The sequence below is a fragment of the Equus przewalskii genome, chromosome 2, assembly GCF_037783145.1.
Source record: "Equus przewalskii isolate Varuska chromosome 2, EquPr2, whole genome shotgun sequence".
NCBI classification, from domain to species: domain Eukaryota; kingdom Metazoa; phylum Chordata; class Mammalia; order Perissodactyla; family Equidae; genus Equus; species Equus przewalskii.
In genome coordinates this window covers 46,446,305-46,469,016 of record NC_091832.1, presented here as the reverse complement: position 1 = coordinate 46,469,016, position 22,712 = coordinate 46,446,305, and the positions used below count along the sequence as shown (strand labels likewise).

Below are 22,712 nucleotides of genomic sequence, written 5' to 3'. Positions count from 1 at the left end.
GGCACTGTGGCAGCCTCACCCCAAGGGGCCTGTGAGAGGCCTTGACCTCAGATGAGGGGTTCAGGGGGCTGCAGGTGGCCCTGAGACCAGGACAGCCCCCGCCCTGGCCACCTCGCTCCTGGGCAGTCAATGCTGCTTTTGGTGTGAGCAGAGACCCCACTCCCATGAGGGACCTCGGGACCCCAGCACATACCTCCGCTCGTGGCCAACACACCACACCTGCCGCCCACAGCCCGGCTTCCACACGGGCACGGTTTGGCTGAAGGCCCGCACACAGGGCTGGCGGCGGCCCACCAGGGTCAGCTCCTGCTCAGCACACACGTGGGGCCTGGGACAGAGGACAGACAGTCAGCACCCCGACTACCAACAGCTGGCAGGCAGCAGTCCCCCTGCATGCCTGCTCTCAAGTGTCCAGTCATCCGGAGCGGGGTCCAGACCCCAGGCCAGTCCCCACGGCAGGATGCCCAGCCAGATGCCCACCCCAGGCCTGCACAGGGGCTCAAAAGGAAAAGGAACAATGACCACAGGGCCACATCTGAGCATTCCCCCACGCATGGGCCACATGCTGCCCATAGCATCGCTCCAATCCTCCCAAGACCCTGACTGGTTGATACCACTGCCCCCTTGAAAAGGGAACTGGGGGTCAGCGGGAACAGCAACAACGTTGACCCTGAGTCTTCTGACGGCACTCCTAGGTTCTCTCTGCCCCACCATCCCGGCCTCAGAGATGTCCCCCGAGCTGGGCATGCTGGGGCACGCAGCTAAGTGGGAGCTTGCTCCTGGCAGGACAAGCAGAGCAGCAAGGTGTGGAAGAGAGGGGAGTATCCAGGCAGCGTGGAGTGGGGGCATGCGGGGCAGGGGCACGGCCGGCTCCCGGTGACCACCATCCCTGCAACTTCAGGGGTTCCCCAGCCCTCCTGAGCCCCAACAGGTGAACGTGTGGACAACGAACATGCCCGCTCGGGAAGGAAGTGGTGGTGAGTGCGACAATGAAGAAGGGGCCCACCCTGCTCCGGAAGGTGAGGGGAGAGGCGTCCTGGAGACAGGCCAAGCAAGATGTCCAGAGCTCGGCCCGCCCCTCGCCTGCCCTGATTCAGGGACCGGGTGGTCCCCACAGAGGCAAACTTCAGGAGAGATGGCAAGGCTTCACTGCTCCATGGGGTTTTTGAGCCGGCCAGATTCCACAGGGCCTCCGAGAAAGAGGGTCCGGCCCAGAGCAAGGCGCCTCCTCCTGCATGAGCCAAGCTCTAGGCTCGCGCCTCAGATGAGTCTGCCTTCCAAGCTGGGGGCACAGCAGGCCTGGAAAATGGGGCACAGGCCCCTCCCCAACTCCCACCTGAGGTCCCCGCTCTGCCAGGCCACATCGGCACAGCCCACAGCCCCTGTACCTAAAATCATCTGGCCTCATTTCCACCCTCCCACCCCACGCCAGGCAGGGACTTCATCATCCTGACAAGGCCCCAATGTCCATGGCTGGTCTGCTGGGCTGGCTGGTCCTCCCAGGCTCAGCACTCGGAGACTCTGGCCTGCCCTGGCCCAAGGCCGGCCACAGGCATGCACACCCACATACATGCATACACACATGCACTCACAAGCATGGGTGCACATACATGCAAGTACATGCACACAAATGCACATGCGTACATACACACACTCACAAGCATGTGCGCACACACATGTGTACACGTGTGTATACACACATGTGTGCACGCACACACACATCCTTGCCCTCTGGCTCCAGGTGGCTCTGCCGACGGGAGGACCAGCAGGAGATGGGGGGGCGAGAGGAGAGAGAAGCTGGGTACTTGCCCTTTCTCGCTCTCCTCCTGCCACGGGTGGTTGGGCAGGGGCTGCACACCTCATCCCAGGCCACAGCACCCTTGGGTGCCCCGCCTGCAGCTGCAGCTCCCTGGATTCCAGGGAATGGGCCCTCCATGTCCTTCACCTCAGCGATGGAATTGCCTTCCCATGGCTGCCACCCGAGACACCCTCTCTGAACTCGCCCTTCGCCCAGGGAGCAGAGTGCCATGCAGTGGGAAGTCCCCAGCTGCCTCTCCTGGAAGCTCATCAGAAATGCAAATTCTCTGGGCACCTGGACCCACTGACTCAGAAGCTGGGGAGGCGGGCATCCCACTGTAACGAGCCCTCTGGGGGATACTGAGGCACACTCATGTGTGAGATCCACTAGCCCAACAGCTCGCAGCACAGACCCTGCTGCCAGGCGGCCTGGGCTTGGACCTCAGCTCCCATGCACATCGAGGAGAAGCGCGAGCTGCAGCATGTCTCCGCGCCTCGGTTCCTCGCTGGACGATGAGGACTCAGCCCTGACCTCGCAGGCTGTCGTGAGGGTTAAATGAGCCAGTTCAGAAGGCTCCTGACAGCCTTGTGGGTGTGAGCTGGTATCGCTACCGATGCTGGCGCACGCGGGCAGCAAACGACTGCTTCTCTATTCAGGGAAAACAGTGCCATTTGCAAACTGAAATCAGCCCAAATGAACTGCTACAGGTGTTGCATCACTTTTGTTCCAAATTCTTTTGCCCACACCTGTGCCTCGCAAGGCAAATACCTACTCTCAGCACTCCCAGTCAAGAGTGGAAGGGAGCGGGCCTCTGAGCTTCCTGGCAGCAGGCCCCAGCCTGACCCTGAAACAGCCCCCGTGTTGTGGGTGGCCATCATGAGTGGCTCCGTCATCCTCTGAGGATGGAGGTGACACTGAGGAGAGCAGTTACAAGCTTTAGAACCAACAACCCAGGCTTGGGGCCTGCTGCGCAGTCTGAGGAAAGTCACTGGCCCTCTCTGAGCCTCTTTCAGCATCTGTAAAGAGGGTGCAATGGCAGCAAGTGCCTCTACAGCTCCTGTGCTCTTGAGATGAGACTGCATGTCTGGAACCTGGCACGGACCCTGGCTCAGAGGAAGGCCCTGTGTTTCTGGGTCCCAGGGTCCCACATGCCCTGGGATGTCACCACCATGCCCTCCTGCCAACCCCAGCTCAGCACACAGGATGCAGCACTGGGGCCTCAGGGAGGTGACATCACAGAGCGCAGGGGTCCTTAGGGGCGCCAGGGGCTGCAGGGGGAGCTGGGGCAGTGGTCTGGCCACGGGTCAGCAGGAGGAGGGGCAGGCCATGCAGAGCTTGGAAAGTCAGGACGAGGCAGGAGACTACAAAGTGAACACAGCTCCGTCGGAGAGGGCTCATCGCAGCCACGGGGCCATCCACTCCCAGACAGAGCACGGCTCCTGGAGGCTGGCGGGCTTCGCCCAGAGCTGGGGGTGAGGGTGGGCACGACATGCATCTTTCCAGGTGGGTGTTCCAGGCCCCTGGGCTTCAGGGTGAGGCAGTTAGGCTGAGAAAACTAGGGATGGCCAACCTGGCCCAAGCAGGGATGGTCGGCTGCACACACCCCCGTGTCCAGGAGGCCGCACTGCCAAGGAGCGTCTCCATCACGCCTGTGCTCCCGGGCTCCCGTCTGTACCCCCACAGCTGGCCTCTGAACGTGCATCCCCTGGCCTGGGTGCAGCCGGTATGTGGGGAAGCTTCTCGCTCTGGGCTTGGGTGAGCCCAGTTCCAGCCCCAGGGCCTGAGAGTGTCATGACCCCTGGGGTCCCTCCCACTAGACAACTGGACAGTAAGTGCAACGTCACCACGTGTGCAGCGCCAAACACAGGGCCTGGCGCGCAGCAGCTGGCGATGCATGTGCACTATGTCCCCTTCCACCAGGAGAGGCGGGGAGGCAGGGCCCCAAAGGGGAGGCTCCCAATAGCTGCCCACGGTTCCCTGAAAGTATAATTCAGCCTTCTGACTCCTGCCTGGTGGGCAGGGGGCTTCCAAACGGCCCGAGGAAGGCTCAGCCTGGCAAATGGGGCCGTTCCAGCCCTCAGGGCCAGTGGGTCCAAGAGCTACTTCCAGGTGGGGACTTGAGCTTGGGGGACCATCTCTCCCTGGATGGGAGGGGTCGATATAACTAGCTGACTCTGAAGCACTGGCCATTTTCCTGGCGCAGCTGCCCAGAGCAGACTCCAGTCCCGGGGAAGCAGAGTCCTGGAGCGGATGCCTCCTCCGAGCTGTGCAGCCCCAGACCACGGCTGGCCAGGGCCCCAGTGTGTGCACATCACCTCCCCGTCCCCAGACTCTGCTCCCACAGTCCAGCCAGCAGCCTTGGGCCAGCCCTGCATGCAGTCAGCAGTCATTCCAGGCCCAGGAAGAAAGGCAAGCCATTCTTCCACGGCTGCAGAAATTCAGTTTAGAGGCACAAATAAGAGTTGGATGTTTTGAATCTGGACACATTTGGCCTATGGGAGCCAAAGAACCAGCCACTTCGTTCTCCACAGCCCAGCGGAGAAACGGCTCCAGGGTCCAGCAGAAGAGCCTTCCCCTTACCCCGCTGAACCAGTGGCACCCATGGGGCAAACTGTATGTCGGGGCATGCGCCAGGTGCTTACAAGACCCGCGTGGGCAGCAGGGAGCTCAGTGGGAGTGGGGCGGTCTGAGGATAGAAGCTCCAAGTGGCTACACCCCAGGGCCAAGAAAGAGGGACAGAGGCCCCTAGAGAGGCAGCCACCTCTGCGAGTGGGAGGTTCCCCAAGGAGGAGGAGGAGGAGCAGTGGGCGGAGCCTTGAAAGAGCCCAGGATTTGAAGAGCAGGGAGGAGGGAGGGAGAGGCGGCTTTGGGAAAAGCATGAAGCAGGGAGAGACAGACCTCTCATGTGGCCACTAGCTGCTGGCTGGAAAGGCTTTCCCCAGCCTGGCCAGGGGTCTCCCGGAGCCCCAGGTGAGCAGGCAGACATCACAGAAACGGGCTCTGGCTCCCCTCCCGGGGCTCAGGGACGGGAGTCCAGGAAGAGCGACCAGCAGTCTGCACCGTGCACAGGGCAGGAGGCCCCCTCTTGAGAGCGGAGCACTCTGTCCTCATTGGCAGAGCAGCTGCCCACCCAGCCAGCAACCTGGAGTTCCCAGGAGCTTGGGTGTCTGGATGTCCCTGGCCAACCAGGTAAAAAGCTGGCACACTGAGCGGCCGACCGCCACCAGGATAATCCCGTCGGAGGCTGGAGATTTCCCTGGACAAACTAAGCTCCCTGGGACGGATCACAGGAAAGAGGAATGTCCGGCAGAAGTCACGTGGAGAGTAGCGACCTAGCCACTCACATTCCTGGATGCACAGGCTCCCAGAGCCTGCTCCCAGGGTGAGGGTCCTGGGGGCATGGACTGACCCCTCCCCAGCTCTGCCTGGAAGCCTGTCCTCTCCATCCTCCATGGCCAGGTGCACCAGGCCCTCCAGGAGGCCCTAACCCGGGCCAGGCCAGGGCTGCCCCCCACCCCCCTGCAGCCCCTCGACAACCTTTCCAAGCTCTGCAGGCCCCAGGCCCAGCCCCCTGCAGAAGCACGGCCCTCCTGCTCTTCTTCCAGACTGGCTCACCACGGCACCAGTGTTCTTTGAGGCCAACAAAGGATCGATTTGCTGTTTAAAAGAGACCGCTAAACGGCCCGTTGGGGAATCATCTTTCAAAATTAAATGCATCTCGGCTGGCTCCCCGACCCTCTCTTCCTGCCCATTCTGGTACTGAATTCCTTCTGTCTCTCAGCCCCAAAGCACACGTGTTTAACACACAAACCAACTCCCGGGCGGCCCCCTGTCTGGGCACAAGCCGCCCCTGCACAGGCCCCCCAGGCCCCAGGAGACAGGCTTTGGGAGGAAGTGGGAACTGACTGCTTCCTTTCTTCCTTCTCCAAGCTGGGCTCCCTGGCCAGACCCTGCCCGGCAAGGAAGGACTCAGATTCCCTCACGTCGGGTGCAGAGCGCAGCATCTGCCTGAGTGTACAAACCCACATTGCAGACTTGAGAGAGAAGAGGAAGGGGAAGGGGAGAGGCGGGATGGCCCTGCCACGGAAGCGCCCCCAGACCCAACCCCGGAAACTTGTCTCTTAACCTCCCCCTCCCCAGTTACGGCAGAACCACTGTTCTCAGAGCTCCAGGGACAAAGCCGACCAGGGACCGGGGTCTCTCCGAGCCCTCCCGCTCCCGCTACTCACATGCTGGGCTGCAGGCGGAGCAGGGCGCTGGCGCCCGCTGGCACGGCAGGGAGGAGCAGCACCAGGGTCAGGGCCACCGCGCGCCCCGCCGCCCTCGCCTCCGGAAGGAAAGGCATCGTGCCCGCGGCCCCGCGCCGGGTCCCTCCTCCGGTCCCTAGCTCACAGGCAGCCCTGGGGGTTCGCAGAGCCGCCGCCTCCACGTGCACCATGACCCCGGGGTACGCACGGGGCGCAGCCGCAGGTGTCCGCGCAGGGTCTGCCGAGCCCGAGGACGCTGCAGGTGCGGAGGGTCCGGCTTCCCGCCCGCGCCCCTGGGGCAGCGCGGAGACCTTCCCCGCGCGAGCGAGCCCTGTGCGCGCCGAGCCGCGCGCCCGAGAGGCCGGCCCGCCTTCGCCACGCCCCCGGCCGAGACCCCAGCCCCGACCCCGCCCACGGCCCGTCCCCGCCCACCACCGCCGCGCCACGCCCCCGGCCCGACCGGCCCGCCCAGACCCCTACCCCTAGCCCGGCGCCTCCAGGCTTCCAGTCCCCCCCAGGCCCGCTCCAGTCCTCAACCGGTCACCAGCGCCCCCAGCCCCCCCTCCCCGGGCCGGCGCATCCCCTTCTCTCTGCCCGCTCCCCTCAGGCTGCAAGTCCCAGGTCCCATGCGATCTGAGGGACGGAGCGCCAAGGGGCACGCCCCTTACCCCCTGCAAAGGCAGTTTTCCGCGGACCCCGGACCCCAGAGGCCCGCGCTTGAGAGCAGCCCTCAGCCCTTCTCCCTCTTAAGTACCCTGGGGAACCGGCCTTGCCTTGTCCTCCTTGCGGATGCTCCTTCCACCATCCCCTCTGGCACCCTGTCCCCTCCTGCACCGGGCGAGCTCTCCCTGTGCCTCTGAGCACTCCCACTTGGCACCTACATTGGTGGTCACCGACCGCCCTCAGGGCATTTTTATCCCTATTCTGCTCAGAGCGTTCTTGGCCGATGGCCTGGGGTTGGGGGCACCCACCTAGTCACCTGAAGCTGTGTGGAGGGCAAGCCCCCCCCAGGCCCAGCTACAGAGGCCCACAGATGATCAGCCTCACTTGCAACGCCTTCCAGGGCCTCTTCCTTGGGACTTTCCTCCTCCAACGCTTGGTGGGGTCTGAGTGACCTGGAAGGCTGAAGAACCCCCACCCTCACACAGAGCATTGGCTGGAGGGGCTTGGGAGGCAGAGACCCCCAGCTGTCCAGAAGCAATGGAGATGCAATAGTGCCCCCCATCTACCTGAGTCCTGCACACCACCTGGAGGGTTACAGTCATCCTAATTGGGGGGGGGGGGGTGTCCTGTCAGGTCTGCCGGCTGCCACTGTACTGTACAGATGGGGAACCTGAGGTCAGGGGGCAGCACCCCCAAGTCACCCAGCTTGTAAACTGCAGATCTGGGAATCGAACGCAGGGTTCTGGCTGTGGGGACCTTTGCTAAACCCCCTACTCTGTTGCCTGTAAATCAGAGAAGACCACTCAAGTGCAGACAGTAGACAAATGTCCGGCAAGTCTGATTGCCCCATGGCAGGGAGGGCATCTCAGTCAGCATGGGCTGTGTAACAAACACTGCAGACCAGGAGGTTTAAACAACAGACGTTTGTTTTCCTGCTGTTCTGGAGGCGGGAAGTCCAAGATCAAGGTGCTGGTGGTGGGGTGGCTGGTGAGCCCACTTCCTGGTTTGCAGAGGGTCCAGCCCCTCCCTGTGTCCTTGCCAGGTCAGGGAGACAGAGAGAGAGCACGAGCAAGCTCTGGGGTCCCTTCCTCTCCTTATAAAGCTCCAGCCCTAGAGGATCAGGGCCTCACCCCCTGACCTCATTTAACCTTCATCACCTCCTTCAAGGCCCCTCCAAATACAGTCACATTTGGGGTTAGGGCTGCAAGATGTGGATTTGGGGAGACACAGTTCAGTCCACAGCAGGGTGATTTCACTGTCTTCTGAAACCCCAAATACAGGCTGGCACCTGCTTGCTGATACCCCAAACGTGACCCTTGTGTGCCTGCTGGGCTCCCAGTCTTACTCCTCAGCCCCTCGCTGGGATCACAGCAGCAGGGCTGACCCACGCCTGGGTTCCCGGCCACACACTCTCCCAGGCTCCCTGACACCTCGTCCTCCAAAGACAGGCTCTGAGTGCCCCACACTCCTGGGGTGCTGTATCCACAGTCCTGGGGTACAAGTAGGCATTTGTGAACCCCAAGAGCTTCCCAGCAGGTCCACCCATTTCTCCATCTTTACAGCTTACCCTTCTCTTCTGGACCTGCCCGATAAGTGCGTGTTGAATGACTGAGTGAACACCTTTAAGATGTCACCAGCCTCTCCTCTGAATTCCATCCTGCCCCCAGACAGTGGAGTGAGGGTGACTCATGGTTTCATAAAATTCCCCAGTTTCTCAGAGGAAGAAGGAAAGAATTTGGGTGGATCCATGTTTGGTGGGGCCTGAAATATATAAAATTGGGGGGCCCTCTTTAAGAAAAGCAATGTAAATAAAAGTTATTTTGCTAATTGTACAAAAATACATGACCCGGTGCACACATTCCAGTCCCTCTCCTGCCCCCAACTTGGAAGGGCCCCTGAAGTACCCACCCACCCCACTGTCCAGGGCATCTAGTACAGGCACCAAGGGAACAGCCCTAAGGCAAGTGCCAGGTGGGCAGGCAGGTAGGAAAAGGGTGTGCTCTTCTTGCTGGAAGTCCCTTTGCTCGGCCACCTGCCCTTCCCCAGGAATCCACTCAGTAGGTCTGTGGCCACCCCCAGACAGAGCCAACATTCCTGGGTGTAGGTGTGGAGAATGAATCCGCACCTCTCAAAGCAAAGCCACCCTCACGCAGGCCGTCCGGCCTCCCTGATGCTGCCCCCAGCACGCCCGCCCGTCTCCTCTGCCCAGTCTGAAACTTGAGAGGGGGGCAATGGGTAAGCATCTGATGGTTCGAATCCTACTGTGTTTTCTGCACAGATGACCAATGTGCCACAAGAGGGATGCTTAGACTTTATACGTGAAACAAGTAACCGAGCTGCACGTATGTGTTTAGTGCTCTCTCATAAGCGGATTTCACTCAAGGAAGTTTTCTTTTAGGGTCACCAAACCAAACAGATGACACACAGTAAATATCCCCTAAGAATTATCTATCTCTGTCCATTTTCGAAATAAAGGGACAGTGTGTGAGACGCTGCAGACATTTTCCTGGTCTGTACTTTCAGTTTTAATACAGTTGACGATGCTTCCAGATGATATGTTTCTAATTTTGTGTACTCAAACGTATAGTTTTGTTTTTTAGTTTAAACAGTTTTTTTTTAAAAGAAAGTATGGTTTTTCACTCTGCTGTTTCTTCCATTGCTTAGAATTAAGCAGTTAGTGTAGACAGATCATGAATATGTTCTTTCTTCACTGACTTTTTGTATGCATTTATTCCACGTGGGATTTACCCTGCTCTGTGCCGGAAGGCAGGACTCTCACTAGTTGTCCACTTGTGCCGGTGCCACCTGGCCAGCCTGCTTCCACCCACGTGACACAGCATCTCAACTGGACAAATTGCAAATAGGATCTGCCTGTGGGCACTTCCACTGACTCTGGCGCCACCTCCAAGTGGCTTCACCATCTGCCCTGCAGCCCGCAATGAGACAGGTGCACCATGGTCGTCCTTCCAGAAGCTGCTGCTGACAGGCGTAGGTGACTGCATGGAGCACCTCCCTGTCCCTGCTTTATGTTCCCCCACACACGACACTAGTAATTCCCGCCCGTCATTCTTTCAAATGGACTTTGGAGTCCCTTTATGCAGTTCCTTCAAAGCTGCACTGGACATTTTGTTGGAATTGCACTAAACGTATACGTTAATGCCAGCAGAACCGACGGCTTCACAGTAATCCAACCTTGAGAAGGGCAAGAGTTATCGTGGGAAGATTCACCCTCTGGCGGGGGAGAAGAGGCTGGCAGCCCGCAATGTGGGGCGCTGCCCCTGCTGTAGGGCTGGAGAAGTGAAGCCCTTGGGCCCCGCGCTGTGCTCACAAGCCTCTGTATATCCAAGGCGTCAGACTCCCGTTGAGTCGAACTGGAGCTCAGGAGGGAGTGTTGCCCACCTCGGGTCTCAGGTCCCAGCCCAAATTCCCATCCCGGAAGCCTTTGCCAACCTGTAGCATGACGTCCCCCTTCCACCTTGGGATTCGCTGACTCGACTTCGCAGGTACAGACACCGTCTGCTCATCACCATCCCTCGTGTTGGTGGGTGTGTGACACCCGACGGAAGGCAACCCTCTCGGGCCAGAAAGAGAGCCCTGCTCAGCAGGCACCAGCGAGGAAGCCAGGCGTTGACAGCAGCCCCACCTCAGGCCTGGCAGACACTCACTAGCCCGCTGGTGACACCCCAGTGGCCTCTCCGGGCTCTCACGTGGAACTGGGCCTGGTGTGGAGCCTCCCCAAGCAGAGGTGGGAGAGAGCACCGTTCCCTTTCACATCAGGCAAACACAGCAGGGTGTGGGGAAAAGCATTTTTAAAAGACGCTGCTTTTCAATATTTTTGTCTCATTCTCTGCGGGGAAACAATAAAGATGGCCTCTGGTCCAAAGAAAAATAACATGGGGAGGAGGGAGAGCCCCCCACAGCCGGGCTGGTCGTTTCCATACAAACGGCTTCCTCCCACCGGCCCAGAGCCACCCGCTGCTCCTCTCCTGTGGTCCACTCGCATCCCTGGAGGGAGGGAAGACAGGGCCCCACGGAGAGGGCTCCACACAGCCTCTCAAGCTCCCGCACCCCCTTGTCGGCTGTCCAAGAGGAGAATCTCCGTCTGGGCTGAGGTTTTACAGACACTCTCCTGACAGCAAGCAGGCAAATGAAGTAGCGCCAAAGGCATTTTCAGGCCCTCCGATGAGAGGCCCGCGTGCAGGGGTTCCCAGGGGTCTGTGCTCTGTACCAGAGAGGCAGCCTCTGCCGGTGTCCACAGACAGGCCCCCCGGGGGCTGCCTGTGAATCAGCATCACTTCTGATTGGAGCCAGAGGTGGAGGAACCTCCAGACCAGCAAAGTCTGGCATCTGAAACGCTACACCTGACGTTCTGCCAATTCAGTAGGAAGTCCTTGGGTAGCCCCAGAAAAGAAACCAAAGTCAAGGAAGCGGTCTACACAAACTTAAGGCAGGCCGTGTGACGGGCCCCCAAGCTCAGTGGGTAGGATGGAGATTTGGAGCAGATGCCTGGGTCAGGGTTCCTCTGCTGACCAGCTGTGCCGCCCTGGACCAGGTGGGGTGCCTTTCTGTGCCTTGGTCCGCATGGATGAAACAGAAACAGCAGGGCAGCATCTCAGAAGCTGGTTCCCGCTCAGCTTCTGACCCGCCAGGCCTGTTGGGCTGGGTCAACATGCACAGCTGCTGTTTGGAAAGCAGACAGGCCTGGCCCGCACGCCCTCGCAGGCTCTCCTCCTCACTCATCCCTGCCCTTACCCGGGGCCGGGGCAGCATCGAGAAGGGTGTTTTAGATCACCTGCCAACACCGAGAGCAGAAACCTTCACCCATTCACATGACAGTGCCAGGTGATGGGGTCCAGCAGTGCAGTGGGGTGAACTGTGTCCCCGAAAAAGAGAGGTCCAAGTCCTAACCCCCAGTCCCTGAGAATGTGACTGGATTTGGAAACAGGGTCTTTGTAGATGTGCTTAAGGATGTTGGGATGAGGTCATCCAGAATTTAGGGTGGGCCCTAAAGCCAATGACAGGTGTCCTTATAGGAGGAAAGAGAGGGGCCAGCCCGGTGGCACAGCGGTTAAGTTTGCACGTACTGCTTTGGCAGCCCAGGGTTTGCTGGTTTGGATCCTGGGTGCGGACATGGCACCACTTGGCAAGCCATGTAGTGGTAGGCGTCCCATGTATAAAGTAGAGGAAGATGGGCACGGATGTTAGCTCAGGGCCAGTCTTCCTCAGCAAAAAGAGGATTGGTGGCAGGTGTTAGCTCAGGGCTAATCTTCCTCAAAAAAAAAAGAAAACGAGGAAAGAGATGGAGATTTGAGACATACAGAGACACACGGAGAAGGCACACGGCCACACAGAGGCAGAGACCGGGCAATGCTTCTACAAGCCAAGAAACACGGGAGACTGCGGTGACCACCGGAAGCTGAGAGAGGCACCCACGGCCCTCCCTCAGAGCCTCTGGGGGGAGCCAGCCCTGCCCCACCTGGATCTCAGGCTTCAGCCTCCAGACTGTGAAAGAACAGATTTGTGTTGTTTTAGCCACTGAGGCTGTGATCATTTCTTACGGCAGCCACAGGAAATTCATACAAGCTGTGACGACGCAGACCAGTGCCTGCCCTGGGGGAGCCCCCCCCCAGAGAGGAGACGGACATGCACGGGGAGCCCAACAGACCCCTCCTGCCGGGGCGTCTCAGCAGCACGTGTCCGCGGGACAGACAGAGGCTCCTCCTGAAGCCGAGTCTGGGGACAGAACTTTGTTGCTGGACACACTTTTGGCGGTGCAGCCCTTGCACTTCTCAGGAACGAGGCAATAGGCGTCTCCTTGTCCCTCACCTGCCATGCCGTCCGGAACAGAACCAACACCTCAGTCTCAGGCAACGTTCTTTCCAAGATCTCCTGGCCCCTAAACCTATCCTGCTGTTCCCCAGTGTCCTCCTGGCTCTCGCTTGCCGTGGTGTCAGAACTTCATGTGGTGGCTATAGCTCTCAACAGAGTAGGATGTGATGAAAGTTGCCAAGGAAACCACTTGGCCTTTCGAAACTGCAGAGAACTCTGTCCCATCCTAACTCTCCGTATCCTGCTCTTGAGCCTTAAAGCCAAGACCTTCGGAAGCCTGTCCTCTTGATCCCGAAGGCCAACGTCCCCATCTGGGTGTTTCTTTGTCGAAGTTGCCCCTACCTCTGTTGTGACCTGCCAAAGTCAAAGGTCGAGGGCAGTGTCTACCATACACTACACAGCCACTCTTAGTTGGGTCTCTAGGGGCCACAACAGCTGCCAAGCACTGTTCAGCTTTGGACGCAGCCCTGGGGCCAGCTGACTGCACAGCTTGATTCCTTCAAGGAGGAAGAGGCTTCGCCCAGAAGGCAGCTATCTCTGGAAGGTAAGCTCGGCCCACAGACCCCGCAAATGGGGATGTTCTCTGGGCTGCACATTACCCTCCAACCTGGGGGCCCTGGCCCCCGGAGCACCCTGCAGCTCTGAAGTCCCACCCTTGGGGCTCCCTCTGGCACATGCCTGGACCCACCACACCCCAGACCCCTACTTCCACCAGAGACAGATGTCAAAGGTGGGACCCATTGATTCTGTAAATTGCTGAACCACAGCATCTGGAAGTTAGGATAAGGAATCCACACTTCCCAGCTGAGACTTGGCATCTTCTGCAGGAAGAGAAGATAAATAATGACTTCATCTCGGGCTTAAGTACACACAGCACTGTGCACTGTGCTCCAATTTGGAGGTCCCGTGTGGGTGACTCTGCCACCTGCTGATGGAAGTGGGAACAACCTTTCAAAAGCCCCAGGAAAGAAGTGTCTCAAACACAGGGGGACCCAGCCCAGGGAAACTTCACAGCCAGACCCGTCGCGAGCCAGCTTCCCTACCCTATGACCAAGGCGTGTGTATGGAGAGCAACGATTTCCATTTGAAACTTCTCATTGTTTGCACATATATTACCCATCTGTTAAGGGGAGGATTGTGTCCCCAAAAAGACATGCTCAAGTTCTAACCCCCAATATCGATGAATGTGGCCTTATTTGGAGATGGAGTCTTTGTAGAGGTAATCAGGCTAAGATGAGGGCATGAGGGTAGACCCTGGCCCAACACGACTGGTGACCTTATAAGAAGAGGAGACAGAGACAGGGAGAAGACAGCCATGTGATGACAAAGGCAGGGATTGGGCTGATGCAGCCACAAGCCAAGGAACGCCAAGGATGGCCTGCAACCACCAGAACCTGGAGGAGGCAAGGAAGGACTCTTCCCCAGAGCCTTGAGAGAGCATGGCCCTGGCGACACCTTGATCTTGGACTTCTGGCCTCCAGAACTGTGAAACACCAAATTTCTGTTGTTTGAAGCCCCCAGTTTGTGGTACTTTGGTATGGCAGCCCCAGGACATGAATATAGCATCAAATGCTGTGTATTGTCTAATACACACACAGTCATCTCCCTTATCACTTCTCAAATTTATGGACCTACAGATTATACCCCACATCCACTGCAGGCCCTGAAACCTGGGTCAGCATCTCACTGTCATGCCTACTCCTGCCAACATCTTGGGGACCTCAGGACCCATTCATCTACTAGTCCTGGGCCTCCGCTTGCCCAGAGTTCTTTATCCCATTCACTGAGGCATCCAGAATGCTCTCTCTCTCTCTGCGATATTTCCAATTCCAGCACCCCACTCACAGACCACAGCTTCTGGATATCCAGGTCTTTCCACCCTACAGCCATTCACTCCACCCAGGTCTCTGCTCTTCATCCCTCCATACTCTCCTAGTCACTAGTTCCTGTTAGATCTGCTGCTATCTCTAGCCAGATGGGAAGTCTGTAGTCAAGGTCCACCATGTTGACAATGTTGGGAGACACTCCTACACGTCCTGTTGGACGTGCCAGGAACACCATGCCCTGACACTTTTTCCTGGACCATTTCTCAGGCTTACGTTTGCAGAGAGAAATCTTGAGAGCGTAGGTAACATCTGTCTCTGGGACAAGGACCAAGCTTGCCCACAGGCCTGGGTTCCTGCCCTGTGTGCAGCACCCATGTAGGCACAGTGGCATCACCCCTGTGGGAGTTGCAGCTCCGGGAACCAGCACACCATGCTGACGGCTGTCCATTGGTTTTCCTGTGCATAAGAAGGTCTTTCATTTCTGACCCAGAGGTCTTGTGTCTTCTGCCAGCATCCGTGGAACTGTGGGAGGCCAGCCTGTTACCTCGAAAGTGGGGCAAAATTCCTGACCCCTCACAGTTCTTGGCAAATATTCCCTCACAGGATCTTGGCCTCTCCTTTGTCCTTTATCTCTAACCACAGCCACCCAGCAAACCCCCAGTCTAGACCAGTCCAGTTACTGGTTTCTCCCACTCCCACCAGCTGCTGGGTGGAAGGCGCCACTGCAAACCTCTCCAAGGTCTCCAGGCTGCTCAGTGATCCCCCCCCCCCACCGCCCCTACTCAGCTCCCTTGCTCATCACCACTCTTCCAAGCCACCTAGCTACCAAAATTGCCAGCTCCATCCCCGCCCCCATGAAGAAAATAGATGTCCTGAGACCTCCTCAATGCCCCCTCCCGCTGCATCCCCACCCTCACCTGTCCATACCAGCCTCACCTGTCCATACCAGCCTCACCTGTCCACACCACCTTCACCTGTCCATACCAGCCTCACCTGTCCATACCAGCCTCACCTATCCACGCCACCCTCACCTGTCCATTATCAGCCTCACCTGTCCACACCAGTCTCCTCTCTCTCCATCTTGTCCCCTGGCAGAGGGTGTCCTCCTGCCGTGAGCTAACACTGACCCCTGTGAGAGGCCCACGGGGCAGGGGACTGTGGGTGGCTTCTAGGCTCTGGTTTGCCAGCCCCGCCAGGATCTGGTTCCATTAATTGGGCCCTTGTCCTCCTGCAACTTCATTTTTGTCATTCACTCCACAGACACCCACTGAGCATCTCAAGGAGCCTGGCTGGGCAGGGGTATAAACACTGACTGAGAGCTAGTTCAGGCGGGTCCTCTCTCTCTACGTATTAGTGCATTTAAGCCTTGTGACAACCTGTGAGCTGGGTTTTATCGTCCCAATTTCTAGACACGGAAAGGGAAGCCGGAAGGTTAAGTAACCCCTTCAAGGTCAGCCACAGCTACGCAAGGATGAGCCGGAGCTGAGACCCAGAGCAGGCTGGGCCCTCAGGGACTGGTAGTCCTGTGAAAATGGCTCGGGTCCTCTTCCACCTCACCACTGCTGCCACCTCCCGGAAGCTCCTCCGGAGCACCAACGTCTCTGCTGTTGGCTTTCTACCCTCCCACCCTCAGCCTTGACCCCTGAACCTCGGTTCCCCTTCTCACGCCCTCCCCAGCTCGCTGAGATGACCCTGATCAAGGTCACCAGGAAGTCCTGCTGTCAAAGGAAACGCTGCCTTTCCCTCGTTCTCACGTTCGAGCATGTGTAAGTGTACTGTTTGTTGGTGACATGAAGCAAGCGGGGAGTGTGTCAGTGGAGGACGGGCTCTCTCCCCACGCCCCTCCTGGGAGCCCCAGCACAGGGAGCAGGGGCGGCTGCTGAGCACTGGCTCTGGGCTGAAGAAGGTCCCAGCTCTTTGTTGATGTGCCACGTTCACAAAGTGACCATCTCTCTGGGACTGTTTCCTCCTCGGTAAAGGGGGTCAGTATTGCCTCCCACCATGCACGTGTGTTTGGAGCAAAGGTAATATTTTCAACACATGTGGCACTTGGCAGAGGCTCAACGGCCAGCATCAACAACCGTGGACACCGAGATGGTTCTAACAGGGGCCAGGCAGGGTGCCGTGCACATCACAGGTATTAACGCATTTAATCCTCCCAGCAGCCACTGGAAGTAGGAACTATCACTATCTACACTAGCCATAAAAGGAAACTGAGGCACAGAGAGCTTAAGCATCCAAGTCTACCTGGGCAGGAGTAGAGCAGCCGGATTCAAGCGCAGGCAGTCGGGCTCCTGAGTGCGCACACCCAGCTGCCACCATGGATGGGCTGCTGGCTCTGCGCCGACTCCTCTCCAGGCCGAAGGGAGACTCAGGAGAGGGCTCAGTGGGCACCTCAAGCTCAAGCGCTCAGGCCGCCCCTCGGGGGCCTGATTCAGGCCCACCTGGCAGCGACTGGGCAGAGCACACTCAGCCCGGGCTTGGCTGCCTGCAAAGAGGGGCTCCCCGGCCCACAGAGGCAGCAGTCCCCGTCCCCCGAGCAGGCCGGGGGTCTAGAAGCACTCTGCTACCTGTATTTGCACAGTCACTTAGCACTCTTCAAGTTTTTTGTTTTTCCAGGAAGCAAGTGCAGAGCTATTTCAGCATCTGTGGTATTTCGGCGCCTCCCATTTCTGCTGATGTTGACATCTGAGTAGCAAGTGGCTGTTGAGGACCTACAGAGCCACAGCATTCTCCCTCGAGGCGGGTCCTGGGGAACAAAAGGCCAGGCCACCTTGAATCCTTCACAAACTGTGAGAGCACCTACGTCTGCACAACTCAGGAGAGATTTTGCTAATTGGCACAGCTGTGCCAGCCGTGAGGCTGCAGGCACGTGACAGAACTCTCCAAACCTGTTTCTTCAACAGTAGCAAGTACACGATAGCGTGCTTACATCCCTGGGCTGTTGCGAAATTCAAAGAACTATGGAAGTGTTTATAAACCCAAAGCGCCAATCACATGCAAGGGACTAGTTCCATCAAACTTTCCCAACAAGTGGTGCACACAGACACGCACACCCCAAAAGGACCCAGCACACAGAGTGAACTAGATACAGGACACACACACACACACAGCAGAATGACCCAGCATACATGGAGCAGATTATATATGATGCGGGCTTGGTGAGCCAAGGAGTCGAAAGAAAGATTTTTGGACTCTCAAGGTCTGGTGGTAGTGCTCCTTTATTCAGAGAATAGCATGGGGACAGGACCCCAGGGCAGTGAAAGGCTGCAATGTCTTGAGGGTAGGGCTAATTTTATAAGGCATGGGTACGTGACTTATTTTCTACTAGACAAAGGAAAGACGATGTAAAAAATCATTAAATGGTATCAGTGCAGGTGGGGTCTGGTTATTGCATGGCCGTATAACTTTAGACATGAATCGGGTCGTATAGATCGGCATGTAGGCCAGGACGCCTTGGGCTTCTCTTCCTGGGGCAGCCTTGATCCACATCAATATACAGGACACAGACACACACACAGTGGAATGACCCAGCACACATGGAGCGGATTATATACAGGGCACACACACGGCAGAATGGCCCGATACACACAGATCAGATTATTACATGAGAGCAAAGAACAAAACAGTGAGGGAGTCGTGGTAAATTCAATGTCTCCTGGGGAGGGTGGTCTTAAACCCGGTGTTGGAGCATGGACACACTAGGGGTGAGGCAAGAAGGAGTTCTGGGTGGGGAGCGTAAGGGGGTGGTGTGAGTAGAGGCAGCAGAAGTCCGAAGTGACCAACTGGGTGAGGATCACAGGTGCTTACATTTGGGAGGAACTGTAAACTGTCATGGATGCACAGCCCTTGGGTTCCAGGATGACGGTGCAAAGGGGATGGCGATGAGAGGGACTGTAAACTGTCATGGATGCACAGCCCTTGGGTTCCCAGGATGACAGTGCAAAGGGGATGGCGATGAGAGGGGCCTGTGGGGGCCAAGACCAGCAAGCTGAGGCCCCGTGGCAGGGATGGCAGATGCCCAGCGTGGCGCTAGCTCCTGGAGATCACTCACAGGGAGAACAGAAGCAATTCTAGTGCCCCCAAGACAAGAGCAGGGCCCGGAGACCTACCCAGAATGAATCCTGGCTCAGCCCTTGATGGAGTGATTGGGCAGGAGACCCCGCCCGGTGTCTGCGCGTCCCCTTCCTTGAAACAGGGGTCCTGGGAGCGACGCTTCCAGGGCGCAGTGAGGGCTGCCGGGACGCAGGCATTTAGCACAGCGCTGGGCCCGCCCTGGCTGCTCCACCCCTGAAGGCACCGGCCCAAGAGAGTGCCCTGCCTCGCGGCGGCTCCTCCGATCCTGGAAGCCCGCGCGGCCTCTGCCTTCGAGGGGACACTTCCGCGCGAAGCCCCGACCCCTCCAGGCTGAGGGCCGCGCCCAGGGAGAGGTCACCCCGGGGTCGTGGTCCGCGTCCAGGGGCCGTCACCCCGGGGCGGGTATCCGCGTCCATGGGGCGGTCACCTCGGGGCTAGGGTCCGCATCCAGGGGGTCGAGGCCCCTTCTCGGATGTCCGCCGCACCTCAGCAGGGACTGAAGAACAGAGGGACGTGGACGCCGTGTCGGAGGTCGGGGGTCCAGGCCGCCGCGCGCGGGAGGCGCGAGCATCCTGTTTAGCTGGCGAAGGGGCGCTCGGCTCCTGACACCCCTTCCCGCGGACCCTCCGCGTCTCCCTGGCAACCAGCCTCGTCCCCGCCCCTTCCGTCCCGTAAACAGGAAGTGGGCGTGCGCGCGGCGTGCGCTTCCTGGGCGGCGAAGGGCGGGAGCTATTGTGAACGGCGGCGAGCGGGGCCAATCGCGGAAGACGGCTGGGGAACAGCCAATCGCGAGGGCCGGCGGGCGGGGGCGGGGCCCAAGGCGGGGCTGGCGAGGCGGAGCCAATCGCGGCGGCCGCGAGGCGGGGCGGGGCCGGGCGGCGGCTACGGCGACAGCGGCCGTGTCGGGTCCAAGTCCGGGGTCGGGGTCTGCGGCTGGCGCAGCGATGCTGCAGTTACGGGACTCGGTGGACTCGGCGGGCACGAGCCCCACGGCGCTGCTGGCGGCCGGCGAGGAGGTCGGGGCGGGCGGCGACGGCGGCGCCGGCGCGGGGCGGCCGGGGGCGGGCACGCCGCTGCGACAGACGCTGTGGCCGCTCAGCGTCCACGACCCCACGCGCCGCGCCCGCGTCAAGGAGTACTTCGTGTTCCGGGTGAGGCTGGGGGCGGGGGGTGAGCGGAGGGGAAGGGGAGTGGGACAGACGGGGACGGGGAGGGGGACAGACGGGGAGGGACGCAGAGTGACCTCTGCCCTCGACCCCGCAGCCGGGCACCATCGAGCAGGCGGTGGAGGAGATCCGCATGGTTGTCCGGCCCGTGGAGGACGGCGACATCCAGGGGGTGTGGCTGCTGACCGAGTAAGCGGGGCGCGCGTCCTGCGGGGGGGAGGGCGACCCTGGCCCTGAGGCCCTGATCGCTCGCTGGCGCGGGGGTGACCCATCTCGTTCGCGGGCAGGGTTGATCACTGGAACAACGAGAAGGAGCGGCTGGTGCTCATCACCGACCAGGCGCTGCTCATCTGCAAATATGACTTCATCAGCCTGCAGTGCCAGCGGGTGGTCCGGATAGCCCTAAATGCCGTGGACACCATCTCCTACGGAGAGTTCCAGTTCCCCCCGAAATCGCTCAACAAGTGAGTGTTCAGCAGAGAGCCCAGCAGCAGAGCCTGGTAGCCGGCCTGTCTAAAGCTAGCCCCCAGGGGCTCTTGTGTCTGCCCTTAGAGAGAAACATGATGCCTCAGCTTCATAATCAATAGTTTCTTAGAGTGGAAGTGACTTCTGGGCAGCGGGTGCCTTGTAAGGAATCCTGGCACAAAGCGTAGCTGTTAGGCTTGTAGTCAGATGAATTCCAGATATACTGAAGTAGACCTGACACCGCCAGTTCACCTCCGTCACATGAAGTCCTGCTCTGGTTAGTTTTTAAAAGAAAGAAGTAACAGTCGCTTTAATTGGCAGATATCCCTGAGGGTTAACTTTGAAGATGTTTAAGGCCTAACTTTCAAGAGCTGATCTTCATTCTTTAGGGGAATTTTCTGAAATAGGAGAAACCTAGATATCAGTATAGTCAATTAAACAGTAAATTTTAGAGTTTTGGTCTAGAGATTTGAATAGGGAATTCAGGAGGCTAAGATGAGCTAAAAATTTTAACCAACAATAAAACATTCAGGAAAAAGGACTTAAAGTTATAAAACTGTCACTCATTTAGTTATCCTGTGTATAATATGTTCCTATTACCTCTTTTACTAATTGTGTGAAAATGAAGTTTAGTTTAACCAAATCAGTATATTCCGTTTGTCATGTTTAACAGTACTTAGAGCAGTTGTTGCTGGAGACTGCTGATACTGCTGAAGCCCACAAGCCCTTTTCTGTTGTGAAAGGTCGTAGGTCTTTAGCCACGGGACAGCTTGTTAACATCATACCCCGTGGGTGCCCAGGCTGGCGTGGGAGCGCTGTGGCCTGCTCTGGGGTCTGGCTCATGTCTTCTAACTCCACAGGCGAGAAGGTTTTGGGATTCGCATTCAGTGGGACAAGCAGAGCCGCCCTTCCTTCATAAACAGATGGAACCCCTGGTCTACCAATGTGCCCTACACCACCTTCATAGAGCACCCGATGGCCGGTGTGGATGAGAAGACGACCTCTCTGTGCCAAGTAAGGCAGGCCGTGACAGCAGCGCTGCGCAGTGGTGACAGAAACAGGCCTGCACTGCCCAGTAGGGTGGGCACATGTGTCTGTTGAGCACTTGAACTGTGGCTAGTGAAACTGAGAAAATAAACTTTTAATTTTTAAAACTTTTAGTTACCTTAGATTTAAATAGCCCTGTGTGGTTAGTGGTTACTGGTCAGCATAGCTCTATAACGTGGCCCCTTGCAGCCATGATTGTCTTGCAGAAGGGCCCAGAAGGGCTTCAGGGTGACCCCAGCTTGTGCTAGAGCCAGGCAGTCCACATGCTCACCAGGAGAGGAGGCCTCCGGGCCAGTCATGAGCACGGCGCTGGGGCCTGGTGGTGGCTTCCCCACCTGCCAGCCGTGCGCTGTGGGCTGCTCACTAGTCTGGTGGTGGTGGTGAGGACTAGGTAGGTCACTATGGCAAACCCAAGGCCTGCAGGGAGCAAGGATCTGCGTGCACTGGCTGCTGCCAGTCACTGTGTGCAGAGGGGAGAGGTGACGTTTCTAGAGAGCCACAGCGAGGAGGGGAGCTGAGGGCCACCAGGCTGTGGCTGGAAGGCTGGGAGGGCTGACACGGATGAGTGGGGTCTTTCTTTGTATGCATCGCTGATTAAGCTCCATGTCTTCTCTCTTTAAAGTTGGAAAGCTTCAAAGCTCTGTTAATTCAAGCTGTCAAAAAAGCCCAGAAAGAGAGTCCCTTGCCGGGACAGGCCAACGGCGTGCTGGTCCTGGAGCGCCCCCTCCTCATCGAGACCTACGTGGGCCTGATGTCCTTCATCAACAACGAGGCCAAGCTGGGCTACTCCATGAGCAGAGGCAGAATTGGCTTTTAGACACGCACCCGGGGAGCTCCTCCTGGAGAAGGCCAGGCAGCCGCGGGGCTCCAGGGTCCGACTGGGGCAGCTCTGCGGCCGCTGCAGGCTCGGCCGCTTACCTTTAGGGATCTGAGTGCGATTAGAATAGTCAGGTGAATTATATTCTTCAACATCCAGCTGATGTGAGCTACAGACAAAAGCAAAATGCGTGTAGCTGTCACCGTGCTGGCTGGTGTCCCATTGTCCAGGACTTCAGTTCTCGTGTTCTTCCTGGAGTGTCTCCATGTGGCTTCTCGTGGTCCTTCCCACCCCAGCCTTGCAGCATGTTAATAAACGTCGTGATTCCACCAGAACACACCTGTTAGCACTTCAGCTGTGTAGTTTCTTACATCCGGGGAGGACCTCATACCCCAGTGCCTGTAGTTGCAAATATGTTTACACTTGGTGTCAAATTTTGTATTTTGAAATTTAATCCTTTTTTTTTTAAAGCTAAATACAAAAGAAGCCAGCAGACTGGTGAAGTAAGCAAGAGCCAGTCTGCCTCGTCAGCTCCGGAATGAACAGTTGCTTTTGTGTTAAATATGTTTGACCTAAAGTCACACTTTTTCTAAAATTAATCTATATTATGTTAATACTTATGGCATCTTTCCCAGGCCCGAAAAGGTTTGCAGAAAATCACTTTAGGACAGTTCATTAATTTGAGACAGTCACCTTGATAGTTCTTTGCACACAGTTTTGACAACTATATGTATTCTAAGTTTGTATTGTCATATTCGTATTTAAAGAGGGAACTGC

At 57.9% G+C, this 22,712-nt stretch overlaps 2 protein-coding genes across 33 annotated transcripts in view; one reads left to right on the top strand and one right to left on the bottom strand.

Moving 5' to 3' along the window:
• The window catches only part of MEGF6 (multiple EGF like domains 6), a 102,812-nt gene extending 96,405 nt beyond the window's left edge, over nt 1-6,407 (bottom strand). For 28 of the 32 annotated variants that reach the window (XR_011535950.1, XR_011535952.1, XR_011535951.1 and 25 more), the window contains exons 1-2: nt 6,028-6,407; nt 194-328 (exon numbers count right to left, since the gene is read on the bottom strand). Coding sequence is in view for 27 of the 32 variants with exons in the window: in XM_070604122.1 (XP_070460223.1) it covers nt 194-328; nt 6,028-6,236 (344 nt within the window). In the remaining 5 variants the exon portion in view is untranslated. The remainder of the gene's footprint in view (nt 1-193; nt 329-6,027) is intronic. The other 4 variants (XM_070604258.1, XM_070604236.1, XM_070604468.1 and 1 more) reach the window with 3 other exon arrangements.
• Nucleotides 6,408-17,575: 11,168 nt separating this feature from the next.
• TPRG1L (tumor protein p63 regulated 1 like) lies at nt 17,576-22,270 on the top strand. Its single transcript, XM_008516692.2, has 5 exons — nt 17,576-19,591; nt 19,704-19,795; nt 19,894-20,070; nt 20,932-21,085; nt 21,741-22,270. Exons 1-5 carry the CDS (start codon nt 19,385-19,387, stop codon nt 21,933-21,935), a joined length of 825 nt encoding a protein of 274 aa, XP_008514914.2. The 5' UTR covers nt 17,576-19,384; the 3' UTR covers nt 21,936-22,270.
• Nucleotides 22,271-22,712: the final 442 nt, after the last annotated feature.